The 14,929-nt window shown below is 40.7% G+C and overlaps 1 protein-coding gene across 15 annotated transcripts in view; it reads left to right on the top strand.

Moving 5' to 3' along the window:
- The window catches only part of MTMR3 (myotubularin related protein 3), a 131,527-nt gene that overhangs the window by 69,666 nt on the left and 46,932 nt on the right, over nt 1-14,929 (top strand). For 12 of the 15 annotated variants that reach the window (XM_019977338.2, XM_070769812.1, XM_019977343.2 and 9 more), the window contains exons 2-5: nt 595-647; nt 3,668-3,753; nt 11,931-12,020; nt 12,421-12,537. In XM_019977338.2, the coding sequence (XP_019832897.2) occupies nt 3,751-3,753; nt 11,931-12,020; nt 12,421-12,537 (210 nt within the window). In that variant the 5' untranslated portion in view covers nt 595-647; nt 3,668-3,750. Of the gene's footprint in view, nt 1-594; nt 648-3,667; nt 3,754-11,930; nt 12,021-12,420; nt 12,538-14,929 lie in introns of those variants that run through there. The other 3 variants (XM_019977344.2, XM_070769813.1, XM_019977334.2) reach the window with 2 other exon arrangements.

Consider the following 14,929-nt stretch of genomic DNA (forward strand, 5'->3'; position numbering starts at 1 on the left):
CTACAGTCCAGGGGGTAGCTAGAGTCGGACATGACTTGATGATTAAACAGTAGATTGACCCTTTTATCTCTGTAAGGGTCAGATGTTGCCTCTTTGTGACAAGAGGTTTTTGTGTTTAGACTACACTTTCCCCTTCTGATCTTTTTTTCTTGCACAAAAAGATCCCTTGGTAGAGAAGCCAATAATGTGTACAAATTACCTTCAACTACCAAGTCCAAGTCTAGATCTCCTGTGATTTTCTAAGTTTTTGAAAGTACTTGTTCCTTTAGTGGCAGAGATTTACCGGAGAAGCCATCAGAAAAGTTCATACAAAGTACATACAAAGAGGAGTATTTGTAGGTTCTGGGAAAGTTCTGTCTGTATGGTTCCGCAGTTTCTAAAGGCATACTAAGGCCTGAATTGGCCCATTTTGCACAATTAAATATTCTAAAGCATGGTTGACTAACTAGTTCACATTATAGCAATTTAAAAAATAATGTATTGTCATGGCATTCCAGCTTGTAGAGAAAAGTCTAGTGGGAAAATCTAAGTGGCTTAATTAACTTGATACTTAGGATATTTGTCATTGTTAAACTACTGGTTTTTCTTCTGCAGATTTTCTTGTGAAACCTTCAAATAGAAGAAGTTCTTCAGACAAATTTCATTTGGTAAGTTTGTTGCCCCTACCCTTCACCTTCTCCTACACTCTGCTGTTTTTAGGCAGCAAAAGACAATTGACAGATTAATTTTGGGGCCCTGTTTGTGAGCATTTAGGTGACCTCTTGTATATTCACTTTAATGTTAAATCTTAAAATTTGGTGGTCTCTCCCCACCATCAGGACTCAAGCAGATTACTTTCCCCATATGTAATTGTGCCATAGTATAATACACTATGCCTAGAAACTTGTATTAAAGTTGAAATTAAATGAGTTGTGGCCTTAATCATTTGTTTAAAATAGTTTTACACATCTTTTAAATTGCAACTTGATTCTTACTTTGAGTTTTCTTAAATTGTTAAATCTGTTTGAAAATCAAGGCCTTGTTACTAGACTTCAGTTCAGTTCAGTCGCTCAGTTGTGTCCGACTCTTTGCTACCCCGTGAACCACAGCATGCCAGGCTTCCCTGTCCATCACCAACTCCCGGAGTTTACCCAAACTCATGTCCATTGAGTCGGTGATGCCATCTAACCATCTCATTCTCTGTTGTCCCCTTCTCCTCCTGCCCTCAATCTTTCCCAGCATCAGGGACTTTTCCAGTGAGTCACCTCTTCATATCAGGTGGCCAAAGTATTGGAGTTTCAGCTTCAACATCAGTCCTTCCATGAACACCCAGGACTGATCTCCTTCAGAATGGACTGGTTGGATCTCCTTGCAGTCCAAGGGACTCTCAAGAGTCTTCTCCAACACCACAGTTCAAAAGCATCAATTCTTTGGCGCTCCACTTTCTTTATAGTCCAACTCTCACATCCATACATGACTACTGGAAAAACCATAGCCTTGATGAGATGGACCTTTGTTGACAAAGTAATGTCTCTGCTTTTTAATATGCTATCTAGGTTGGTCATAACTTTCCTTCCAAGGAGTAAGCGTCTTTTAATTCCATGGCTGCAATCACCATCCGCAGTGATTTTGTAGCCTCTCAAAATAAAGTCTGACACTGTTTCCACTGTTTCCCCATCTATTTGCCATGAAGTGATGGGACTGGATGCCATGATCGTTTTCTGAATGTTGAGCTTTAAGCCAACTTTTTCACTCTCCTCTTTCACTTTCATCAAGAGGCTCTTTAGTTCGTCTTCACTTTCTGCCATAAGGGTGGTGTCATCTGCATATCTGAGGTTATTGATATTTCTCCCGGCAATCTTGAATTCAGCTTGTGATTCATCCAGCCCAGCGTTTCTCATAATGTACTCTGCATATAAGTTAAATAAGCAGGGTGACAATATACAGCCTTGATGTACTCCTTTTCCTATTTGGAACCAGTCTGTTGTTCCATGTCCAGTTCTGACTTGCTTCCTGACCTGCATACAGGTTTCTCAAGAGGCAGGTCAGGTGGTCTGGTATTCCCATCTCTTTCAGAATTTTCCACGGTTTGTTGTGGTCTACACAGTCAAAGGCCTTGGCATAGTCAATAAAGCAGAAATAGATGTTTTTCTGGAACTCTCTTGCTTTTTCGATGATCCAGTGGATGTTGGCAATTTGATCTCTGGTTCCTCTGTCTTTTCTAAATCCAGCTTGAACATCTGAAAGTTCACGGTTTACATATTGTTGAAGCCTGGCTTGGAGAATTTTGAGCATTACTTTATTAGCGTGTGAGATGAGTTTAATTTCAATCTAGTCTGTTCCCACCCTACAGCCAGAGCCATCCTTTACGTCACCTCATACCACTCTTCCAGTAACAACTGTATAAGGCTATGGGCCCTGCTACTTTGATGGCCTCTGTTTTCTCACTTTCATTGATCATAAAGCATTTGCTTTGGATATCGAATCCCAGACTTCCAAAAATATGCTGTATTCATGGAAGTTTAGTGAACTAGAAATGCTGGCTTTGTGTGTAATGTATCTATTTTATATATATATATTTTTAGAAAGCTACTTATTAAAGTGGTAGTGTTCTTAGTAGCCTGCGGTTCTTGTTCGGTATTCCTCCCCCACTATTACAGTTGTTTCTGAAAACGAGGTAAAGGTAGTAGCACAGTCTGAGTTTTCACTGAGCTTAGGATATTGGGGTAAAAGACTTTTTTCTTTCGTATTTTGTGTACTAAATCAGTTTGGTTCCCACGGATGGGGAGATCCATTTTGAATTTATGGGATTTACAAAAACATGCTATATAATATTGTAAGAATTATATTGTTATTATACTGTATTTGCATTCACAGGTTGGTTTCGATTATTGCTTTATTATTTTCATCTAAGGTTTATAATATTTTTCATGTTGCTGTCAACTTTAGGAGCATAAGCTTTCGCAACTGTTTTTGCTCAAATAGGTTACGGCCAGGATGATTTTCACAGCCCTTTAAAGGAGTTTGGATTTGACTAGTGGGTTGGCTTGGAGAAGGCAATGGCACCCCACTCCAGTACTCTTGCCTGGAGAATCCCATGGATGGAGGAGCCTGGTAGGCTGCAGTCCATGGGGTTGCTGAGAGTCGGACACGACTGAGCGACTTCACTTTCACCTTTCATTTTCATGCATTGGAGAAGGAAATGGCAACCCACTCCAGTGTTCTTGCCTGGAGAATCCCAGGGACGGGGGAGCCTGGTGGGCTGCCGTCTATGGGGTCGCACAGGGTCGGACACGACTGAAGCGACTTAGCGGCAGCAGCAGCAGTGGGTTGGCTGGGTGATTCTCAGCTTTTTCTTGGCTGACTCTGGTCAAGTCTTTTGGTCCTTGTATATGCAGTCCCTCTAATTAGGGTGTGGCCAAATGGGAAAGTGGGCTTCCCAGGTGGCGCTAGTGGCAAAGGACCCCCCACCAATGGAGGAGATGCACAGCATGCTGGCTCCGTCTCTGGGTTGGGACAATTCCCCTGGAGGAAGGCATGGCAACACACTCCAGTATTCTTGCCTGGAGAATCGCATGGACAGAGGAGCCTGGCAGGCTGTAGTCCACAGGGTCGCACAGTCAGACATGACTGAAGCAACTTAGCACACACATGGAAAATTACCAATTTTGTCCTTTTCCCCCCCAAGTTTCAGGCATAAAGGAAAGAAAAGGCTTGCCAGGATACTGAAGAAGGGACGGAGATCTCTCCTCCTAATCTGGGCCTCCTGTCATGGTAAGTACAAAGAAATAACAAGACAATTGGACTTGAACTCTGTCCTGACAGTTAAGTGAATACTAGTAAGTTTATAGTTACCTGTCCTCAGAACTCTTTTGTCTGTTTTCTTTTATTGTTTACTTAGTATCACTAGTAATCATTTCTAGTGTCTTAGAGCAGTTTTGCTTCTATTCACTTTAATCGTGTGAGTTAGATATTGTCTCTTTTCAGTCAGGTAGTATAAATAGATTCAAGACCAAATGTTTCTTGGGCTTCAGGTTTTTCTTTCTTTTCTGGGAAGGAAGATACAGTAAGAAGCTTTTCTCTGTGTGTATGTGTTGCGTTGTGGAGAATTAATATGGTCATACACATTCTTTATGAATTTTCCTTTCTGGATTAAAGCAGTTCCCTGTCTTCCCATTTTTTCCTCTTTAACATTGTTTTTATCCCAAAGAAGATGAAGTAGCTCTGCACAACCCCTGCCTGTGTCTGTGTCTAAAATGAGTATATTTCAGTGACTTGTGAGCCATTTAGGACCCACTTTAGGCAGAGAAGTGGGAGCAATGAGCCAGCTACATTTCTATCAGGCCCGAAAATATGTAAACAGTGCTTCAAGGCTTAAGAAAGAAATGGTCTTCTGTAATATTGTCCTGCTTGTACCTTGGTGATGTTAGCTAGATCCAAACTCTGTCATGCTGGCACACAAAGAAGGAATTGAAAAGGCCATGTTAATTTCAAGCATCATTAGGAACATGGGTGGAAAATGCCTTTCAACATTAAAAACAAACTAAAACCAAAAAAACTAGTTGTATAGAAGTGTCATTAAAATGAGAAAGGTGACTGCTGTCATTTTTAATCTTTGCCAGTTTTTTCCTTAGTTTATGGGCACAACAGCTTTCTGATGTATCCTATACCCAAGTACTGATGAGCTTTTCTTTATAATGTATTATTTTATTGGTTTTCACGAGTTTTGAATGAATTGAAGAGGTGTTTGCCTAATATTTATATGATATGTATGCCAGTGCTAATGAGTCGCACGTGGCGGGCTTACGAAAGCAGCTCTGTTGTGTACTGAAGGGTTGTCCTTCGCTGTATCCCGCACAGCTGCAGCAGCGTGGTCCTTGCTCTGGTGCCACTGGGGGTTCTGGTGCCCTGCAGACAGTCTTCCTGGTGTGCTCTGGAGATACGTGTGTGTGTGTGTGCGCATGTGTGCGTGCACGTGCAGTGTTCAGGGAGGCAGTGTGACCATGTGTTTAAAAAAAAACTCGTTAAGCAGCTTTATAATAAGTTTTTAGAAGTACTCATTTATAATTCTTGTATTCCTTCTAACTAGTTTATGTGCCTGTGTATAGTTTATGTAGTTGGAATTAAAACATAATTAAATTTCTGTTTTGTTTATTTCACTAAATGAATTAAATATTTTTCTTTGTTGACTTGTTGGACTTCTAATGATTTTTTACTAGCTAACTAACACTTTGCAAATTGTCGAACCATTGGTTTAAGTAGTATTAATTAATATTTTCTGTTTTAGCTATTTGGTTACGTGTTCTTAATCCTTATTTTTCTGTGTAGAGAATTCAGAAGCACTGATTTTTCTTGAATATCATCCTTTCATACTTCTAAAAAATTCTTGAATGAGATTGAGATCTTTTGGGGAGGTTAAGCATTAGGAAAATGTTTTTGTGTTTCATTATGGAAAATCTCAAGCCTATGCAAATTGAAAATAGTATGATGAACCCTCATAAGCCCCACATACGCATCAGCCAGATGCAGTAATCAGTTCATGACCACACTTGTTTCTTCTGACTCCCCACCCCCACCTCTTTGGATTATGTTGAAAGAAATCACAAATATTATATCAACAGAAATTTTTATTTTTGATGACTTTTAATGCCACTCTTAAGAGTGGTAACTAAAATTGACAATGAGACTGATAATCACTTTAAGCTTTTTCATTTGTCAAATGTTTCTACACATATGTGACTCTAAAGAGTAGTTTTTTTTTAAAAATCCTGCAACGTTTATATATAAATTTAGTTTATAGACATTTCCACTGGTTAGCTTCTACTCCCCATGTTCTTTAAATATTTATCTTTAATGTTGACTTCCCCTTGACTTATAAACTGACTTCTGTTACCTGCATAGTTTACCAAGTAGCAGAAGTTAGCCTGGAACTGTGGTGACTGATCTCCTTTCAAGATTTTATAGTGACTCCATACGGAGCTGGTAGGGATTAAAAAGTATGAGGTTCCACTATGCCCGGTGTTCCTCAGCGATATTAGGAAATTGACCATGTGGATTATATTCTGTTAAACTACTGCTTGTAGCTAGCCCAGGGGAAATTTGTTTTCCAGCCTCTTAACAGGTTAACACACCTGCCAGACTTTTGTCTTCCTCGCCTTCATCTCCTTCCAGCTCTTCCCCCTTCATCCATCTCAAGTTTGGCCTCCCTTTTACCTATGAAACTCAGTAACTATAAAAAATTAGGCAGTTGATTCAGCTTATGTTTAGCTAAGTAATATTTTTACCATTCTTCTTGGAAAGTCAGTAGTCTGTCCTCAGTTCAGTTCATTTGCTCAGTCATGTCCGACTCTTTGTGACCCCATGGACTGCAGCACGCCAGGCCTCCCTATCCATCACCAACTTCCGGAGTTTACTCAGACTCATGTCCATTGAGTTGGTGATGCCATCCAACCATCTCATCGTCTGTCGTCCCCTTCTCCCCTCTTCCATCTTTCCCAACATCAGGGTCTTTTCAAATGAGTCAGTTCTTCACACCAGATGGCCAAAGTATTGGAGTTTCAGCTTCAGCATCAGTCCTTCCAATGAATATTCAGGACTGATTTCCTTTAGGAAGGGCTGGTTGGATCTCCTTGCAGTCCAAGGGACTCTCAAGAGTCTTCTTCAACACCACAGTTCAAAAGCATCAGTTCTTCGGCACTCAGCCTTCTTTATAGTTCAACTCTCAGGATTAGGATTAGTCTATCTTAATCCTATAGTCTATCTTAATCATAACCTCAGATATGCAGATGACACCACCCTTATGGCAGAAAGTGAAGAGGAGCTCAAAAGCCTCTTGATGAAAGTGAAAGTGGAGAGTGAAAAAGTTGGCTTAAAGCTCAACATTCAGAAAACCAAGATCATGGCATCCGGTCCCATCACCTCATGGGAAATAGATGGGGAAACAGTGGAAACAGTGTCAGACTTTATTTTTCTGGGCTCCAAAATCACTGCAGATGGTGACTGCAGCCATGAAATTAAAAGACGCTTACTCCTTGGAAGGAAAGTTATGACCAACCTAGATAGCATATTCAAAAGCAGAGACATTACTTTGCCAACAAAGGTCCATCTAGTCAAGGCTATGGTTTTTCCAGTGGTCATGTATGGATGTGAAAAGTGGGACTGTGAAGAAAGCTGAGCACCGAAGAATTGATGCTTTTGAACTGTGGCGTTGGAGAAGACTCCTGAGAGTCCCTTGGACTGCAAGGAGATCTAACCAGTCCATTCTGAAGGAGATCAGCCCTGGGTGTTCTTTGGAAGGACTGATGCTAAAGCTGAAACTCCAGTACTTTGGCCACCTCATGTGAAGAGTTGACTGATTGGAAAAACTCTGATGCTGGGAGGGATTGGGGGCAGGAGAAGGGGACGACAGAGGATGAGATGGTTGGATGGCATCACTGACTCGATGGACGTGAGTCTGAGTGAACTCCGGGAGTTGGTGATGGACAGGGAGGCCTGGTGTGCTGCAGTCCATGGGGTCGCAAAGAGTCGGACACGACTGAGCAACTGAACTGAACTGAAATGATCTTCAAGAGAATAAAAGTGTTCTGTTGTAGTTGTTTAGTTACTAAATCTTGTCCAACTCTTTGTGACTTCATCAGTTGAAGCCCGCCAGGCTCCTCTGTCCATGGGATTTCCCAGGTGAGAATACTGGAAAGGGTTGCCATTTCCTACTCCTGTGGATCTTCTGACCTAGGGATTGAACCTGTGTCTCCTTCATTGGCAAGAGTGTGCTTTACCTCTGAGGAACCAGGGAAGCCCCCTTATGTGTTTCAGTTCAGTCGCTCAGTCGTGTCCGACTCTTTGCGACCCCGTGAATCGCAGCGCGCCAGGCCTCCCTGTCCATCACCAACTCCCGGAGTTCACTCAGACTCACGTCCATCGAGTCAGTGATGCCATCCAACCATCTCATCCTCTGTCATCCCCTTCTCCTCCTGCCCCCAGTCCCTCCCACTGAGTCAACTCTTTGCGTGAGGTGGCCAAAGTATTGGAGTTTCAGCCTTAGCATCAGTCCTTCCAAAGAACACCCGGGACTGATCTTCAGAATGGACTGGTTGGATCTCCTTGCAGTCCAAGGGATTCTCAAGAGTCTTCTCCAACACCACAGTTCAAAAGCATCCATTCTTCGGCGCTCCGCCTTCTTCACAGTCCAACTCTCACATCCATACATGATCACTGGAAAAACCATAGCCTTGACTAGATGGACCTTTGTTGGCAAAGTAATGTCTCCGCTTTTTAATATGCTGTCTAGGTTGGTCATAACTTTTCATTGAAGGAGTAAGTGTCTTTTAATTTCATGGCTGCAGTCACCATCTGCAGTGATTTTGGAGCTCAAGAAAATAAAATCTGTCACTGTTTTCCCATCTCTTTGCCAGGAAGTGATGGGACCAGATGCCATGACCTTAGTTTTTTGAATGTTGAGCTTTAAGCCAACTTTTTCACTCTCCTCTTTCACTTTCATCAAGAGGCTCTTTAGTTCTTCACTTTGTGCCATAAGCATAGTGTCATCTGCATATCTGAGGTTATGATATCTCTCCTGGCAGTCTTGATTCCAACTTGTGCTTCCTCCAGCCCAGCATTTCTCATGATGTACTCTGTGTATAAGTTAAATAAGCAGGGTGACAGCATACAGCCTTGACGTACTCCTTTCTGGATTTGTAATCAGTCTGTTGTTCTATGTCCAGTTCTAACTGTCGCTTCTTGACATGTATACAGATTTCTCAGGAGGCAGGTAAGGTGGTCTGGTATTCACATCTCTTTCAGAGTTTTCTACAGTTTGTTGTGATCCACACAGTCAAAGACTTTGGCATAGTCAATAAAGCAGAAGTAGATGTTTTTCTGGAACTCTGTTGCTTTTTCATTGTTGGCAATTTGATCTCTGGTTCCTCTGCCTTTTCTAAATCCAGCTTGAACATCTGGAAGTTCACGGTTCACATACTGCTGGAGCCTGACTTTGAGAATTTTGAGCATTACTTTACTAGTGTGTGAGATGAGTGCAGTTGTGCGATAGTTTGATCATTCTTTGGCATTGCCTTTCTTTGGGATTGGAATGAAAACTGACCTTTTCCAGTCCTGTGGCCGTTGCTGAGTTTTCCAAATTTGCTGGCATATTGAGTGCAGCACTTTCACAGCATCATCTTTTAGGGTTTGAAATAGCTCAGATGGAATTCCATCACCTCCACTAGCTTTGTTCTTAGTGATGCTTCCTAAGGCCCACTTGACTTTGCATTCCAGAATGTCTGGCTCTAGGGTTGTGATCACATAATCATGATTATCTGGGTCACGAAGATCTTTTTTGTACAGTACTTCTGTGTATTCTTGCCACCTCTTCTTAGTAGCTTCTGCTTCTGTTAGGTCCATACTATTTCTGTCCTTCGTTGTCCATTTCTGTCCTCTATTGCCTTTCTGTGTGAGCAAAATTCTCTTGGTAGCTCTCATTTTCTTGAAGAGATCTCTAGTTTTTCCCATTCTATTGTTTTCATCTATTTCTTGGCATTGATCACTGAGGAAGGCTTTCTTATCTGTTTCCTTGCTGTTCTTTGGAACTCTGCATTCAAATGGGTATGTCTTTCCTTTTGTCCTTTGCCTTCACTTCTCTTCTTTTCACAGCTCTTTGTTAAGGCCTCCTCAGACAGCCATTTGCCCTTTTGCATTTCTCTCTTGGGGATGGTCTTGGTCACTGTCTCCTGTACAGTGTCATGAACCTCCATCCTTAGTTCTTGCAGCACTCTCTCAGATCTAATTCCTTGAATCTGTTTGTTACTTCCACTGTATAATTGTAAGAGATTTGATTTAGAAGTCAAAGCTGAGAAACCCTTAAAATGTTCATAAATTCATTTTTATACAATACCAATTTCACATAACATTTTTAATGAAAAGTAATATTTTTCTCATCCAGCAATAATTAATGTAAAAGAGTGATGTTGTTTTACATTTTTACAGTTTTTAAAAAAATATTTGGCTTAATAGATGATAGCTGGGTTCTTATATCTACTTCTGCATCCATTTTGTTACAGTGTATTTTTTGAAATAAATGAAGTAAATCCAGCCTTCCTCAGTAGTTAGAAAATGAAAGAGTAATAGTTTTTCCAGGTAGTTGTGTTCTTCTGTTACACATCAAAACTTGACAAGTGTTAGTTCTTTGAAGGTTAGTTGCAGTGTGGAATTTTGAAGTCATGTCAGTGAACTTTTTGTATTATGTTAAAACCATCAGTTGTCTTGCACTTTAAATGGATCTTTTATCCATGCATGATTTTGTAACATCATGAACAGGTCATTTTGAAAATAATGACTAGTGAGAAAATGAGTAATGCACATCTCCCAAAGGTAGACATATTTTGCAATAAAATTTCTTTTAAAAAATCACACTTGGTAGTATTGCCACTGGGCATATCAGAAAAGTATTTGGTACTGGAAAGCTGTGAAGTCCCTTGTGGCAGATGATAGCCTCTCAAAATTCTAATTTTCTCATTAAAACTTCATCACTGGCAACTGATTGCACTTGAAGAAAAGATCTACTGAAGTCTGAATTACCATAGTTGGTCAGTTGTTCTTTTCAGTTGCAAGTGGTGCTCATTCATTTGCAAAAGAAGTTGCTAGTTCAGCTTGTAACTGAAACAGTTGCACAAGTGCTTAACTTGAGACAACCGTAATACTTCACTGTGCAGCAAAAGGCTTTCATGTGTATTTCCTCTTTATTTATTTATTAATATTTTATTGTATATATTTGTTGGACATGCAGCATGTGGGATCTTAGTTCTCCAACCAGGGATTGAACCCATGCTCCCTCCATTGGGAGCTTAGAGTCTCAACCACTGGACCACCAGGGAAGTCTGTTTCCTCTTTAAAACAGAAAAAGACTTAAGGGTCAGAATGGAATAAAATTGACCATTTTTCTCCTACTTGTTACCAAGGACATTCAAAGTGCCACTGCTAGATTGTACTAAGGGGCCAGCAGGCTTACCCACTGAGTCTCTCTGTGCTGTTTGTACACATCTCAGTGCAGAGAAAAAAGGCTTAGTAGTATTACAGGCTTAGTATTAAAAAAAGTCTTAGTATTATTGTGACTGTGGTTTTGACCTCATAGAGGCCCTGAAAGGGTCTCGGAATCCGCAGATCACATTTTGAGAACCATTCTATTAGGGTTTATGTTTAAAATTGCTATTGCTCTTATAAAATTTGCTGTGTAAATAATTTCATCATAATTTACCCCTGGACTTCCCAGTAGATTGTTTTTCCCCCTGATCTTTGTATACCATACAAATTTATAATGTAAAAGACTTTTTATGTAAATTATGATTAGTTCAAGTGCCATTTAGATTAAATTTATTATCTTTTGAGATTGCCTTAATAGAAATAAATATGTAATACAAAGATTAAACTAGGGATATGGTTCACACACATGTTTTCAGTTTGAGGATTCAGTTCTTCAGTTTACATTGAGAAGAAAACAGCTTTGTTATGGAAAGTTCCCATATAACCAGAGTAGACACTGAGGTATAGTTAACTCTCACTTAAAGTTCCATGTATTAATCCCCTCATAGACAGTTGTTTCATTTATGCTCCATTCACTTCCTTGTTACCCTTCCCTCCAAATGTTCTGAGTCAAATTCCAGACATTGGTCACATCATTTCATTCTTAAATAATAATAATTCAGAATGCATCTTTAAAAAATAACGGTTATAACTTAGGAGAAAAAAGCCACTATATCTTAGTTTCTCCTAAAAGTAATATACTAACAACTTACTAGCGCTTAATAGAAATGTTCTTAACCTCTTTGACTTTCTTTGATATTGGTGTGTTTTCCATTTAGAGGCACCTGGATTTTCATTGTGATTATGCTATTAGATATGGCAGAAAAACCAAACATGGAGTAGGAGCTTTGAAATTATTTAAACATTTGGGTTTTTTCCAGGATGAAGAGACTCGGCACAGCCTTGAGTGCATCCAGGCCAATCAGATCTTTCCCAGGAAGCAGCTGATCCGGGAGGATGAGAATCTTCAGGTAATTCCAGGCCACTTTTATTTGTGAAACAAGTGTTAAGCATCATAGTAACAATGTAGCAGAGCCAGTGGATTGAAGTAATGGACTGCATATAGGAATACATATTAGAGAAATGTATTTTTTCCCTAAACCACACACATAATAGAAATGTATGCTGGAGAACATCTCTTTTAGAAAGACTTTCCCACTGAGGTGTGGTCATCTTTGTGTCATTCCTTCTTTAGTCTTAAATGTGAATAACTAGGTCTTTTGCATCTTGTGGGTGTAAACCCATCCTCTCTAGGTCCCGCACCCATTTATGTACGAGCGACAGTGTTTATAGTCCCTTCACCTGAGCTGTGTTTAAAGGCTTTGCTTTACTACTTCAGGACTCTGAAGCGTTTCTTCTTCCACTTTGAAGGTCCCTTTTCTTGAACTTCATGGAGAAAGCACAGAGTACGTGGGCCGCGCTGAGGATGCCATCATTGCCCTTTCTAATTACAGACTTCACATCAAGTTCAAGGAGTCTCTTGTTAATGTAAGTGCTGTCAGCTGTTTTTCCACTAAAGTAGATGGAGAAGGGAAGTAAAAAACCTTAAGTTTCTCACAAGAGCAAACTCTATAGAGTTTAGCATGAAAACATTGTGTACTCTGCTTTTTTCTCAATTTAAGCACTGAGGACACTACGTTAGCAAGCAGCTCTTATGCTTGATTTAAAATGATAACGTGTAGTTGTCAGCTGAGGTGTCCATTGTTTAGTAACACTGCATGATTTGCAGTTGGTAATGCTGTATCATTAAGATTTGTAATGGTGCAGAAGCTGTGTAGGCTTTTATTTCTCAATATTTAGTAGTTACCGACTGCCTCAGTTGGAGAGAACTTCCTGGACCTTAATGTCAAATGCTAACAGAGTTTTGTCAGAAAAGTACAGTGGTGATAGCAAACATCCTTCACCAGCAACACAGGGAGATGACTCTACACGTGGACATAACCAGAGGGTCAGTACCAAAACTGGATCGATTATATTGTTTGTAGCCGAAGATGAAGAAGCTCTCTACAGTCAACAAAAACAAGACTTGGAGCTGACTGTGGCTCAAATCATGAGCTCCTTATTGCAAAATTCAGTCTTAAACTGAAGAAAGTAGGGAAAACCACTAGGCCATTTAGGTATGCATTAAGTCACTTCAGTCATGTCCGACTCTGAGCAACCCTGTGGTCTGTAGCCCACCAGGCTCCTCTGTCGAGGGGATTCTCCAGGCATGATTACTAGAGTGGGTTGCCATTTCCTTCTCCAGGGCATCTTCCCAACCCAGGGATCGAACCTGCATCTTTTACTTCTCCTGCATTGGCAGGCAGGTTCTTTACAACTAGCACCACCTCCTAAATCAAATCCCTTACAGTTACCCAGTGGAGGTGATGAATACTATAGGCAGAGGTTTATAACATTGTACAGGAGCCAGTGACCGAAACCACCCCAGAGAAAAAGATATGTAAGGAGGAAAAGTGGTTGTCTGAAGAAGCTTTACAAATAGCTGAGGAAAGAAGAGAAGCAAAAAGCAAAGGAGAAAGGGGAAAGATTTACCTAACTGAATGAAGAGTTCCAGAGAATAGCAAGGAGACACAGGACCTTCTTAAATGAACAATACAAAGAAGTAGAGGAAAACAACAGAATGGGAAAGACATGAGATCTCTTTAGGAAGATTGGAGATAGCAAGGGAACATGCGAAGATGGGCATGATAAAGGACAGAAATGGTAAGAACCTAACAGAAACAGAAGAGATTAAGAAGATGTGGCAAGAATACACAAAAGAACTATACATAAAAGTTCTTAATCACCCAGATGACTACAATGGTGTGGTCATATCACCTACAGCCAGACAGCCTGGAGTGTGAAGTCAAGTGGGCCTTAGGAAGCATCGCTATGAACAAAGGTAGTGGAGGTGATGGAATTCAGCTGAGTTGTTTAAAATCCTAAAAGATGATGCAGTTAAAGTCCTGCACTCAGTATGTCAGCAAATTTGGAAAACTCAGCAGTGGCCACAGGACTGGAAAAGATCAGTTTTCATTCCAATCGCAAAGAAGGGCTGTGCCAAAGAATGGTCAAACTGTCGTACAGTTGTGCTCATTTCGCATACTGGTAAGGTTATGCTCAAAAGTCTTCAAGGTAGGCTTTAGTACATGAACCGAGAACTTCCAGATGTACAGGTTGGGTTTAGAAAAGGCAGAGAACCAGAGGTCAAATTGTCAACATTTGTTGAATCATAAAGAAAGCAGGGCTTCTCTGGTGGCTCAGTCAGTAAAGAGTCCGCCTGCAATGTGGGAGACCTGGGTTCAATCCCTGGGTTGGGAAGATCGCCTGGAAGAGGGCATGGCAACCCACTCCAGTATTCTTGCCTGGGGAGTCCCCACGGACAGAGGAACCTGGCGGGCTGCAGTCGTGGAGTTGCAAAGAGTTGGACATGACTGAGCAACTAAGCACACAGATAAAACAAGGGAAATTCTAGAAAAACATCTGCTTCATTGACTATGCTATAAAGCCTTTGACTGTGTGGATCGCAACAAACTGGAAAATTCTTAGAGATGTGAATACCAGACTGCCATAATCTATCTCCTGAGAAACCTGTCTATGGGTTAAGAAACAACAGTTAGAACCCTATATGGAACAGCTTACAGGTTCAAACTTGGGACAGGATTATGATAAGTCTGTATATTATCACCCTGTTCATTCAATTTGTATGCGGAGTAATCATGCGAAATGCCAAGGTGGGTTAATCACAAGCTGGAGTCAAGATCGCCAGGAGAAATATTAACAGTCTCAGAAATTCAGATGATACCACTCTAATGGCAGAAAGCAAAGAGGAACTGAAGAGCCTCTTGATGAAGGTGGAAAAGCTGGTTTAAAACTCAACGTAAGATCATGGCATCAGGTC

The sequence above is a fragment of the Bos indicus genome, chromosome 17, assembly GCF_029378745.1.
Source record: "Bos indicus isolate NIAB-ARS_2022 breed Sahiwal x Tharparkar chromosome 17, NIAB-ARS_B.indTharparkar_mat_pri_1.0, whole genome shotgun sequence".
NCBI lineage: Eukaryota > Metazoa > Chordata > Mammalia > Artiodactyla > Bovidae > Bos > Bos indicus.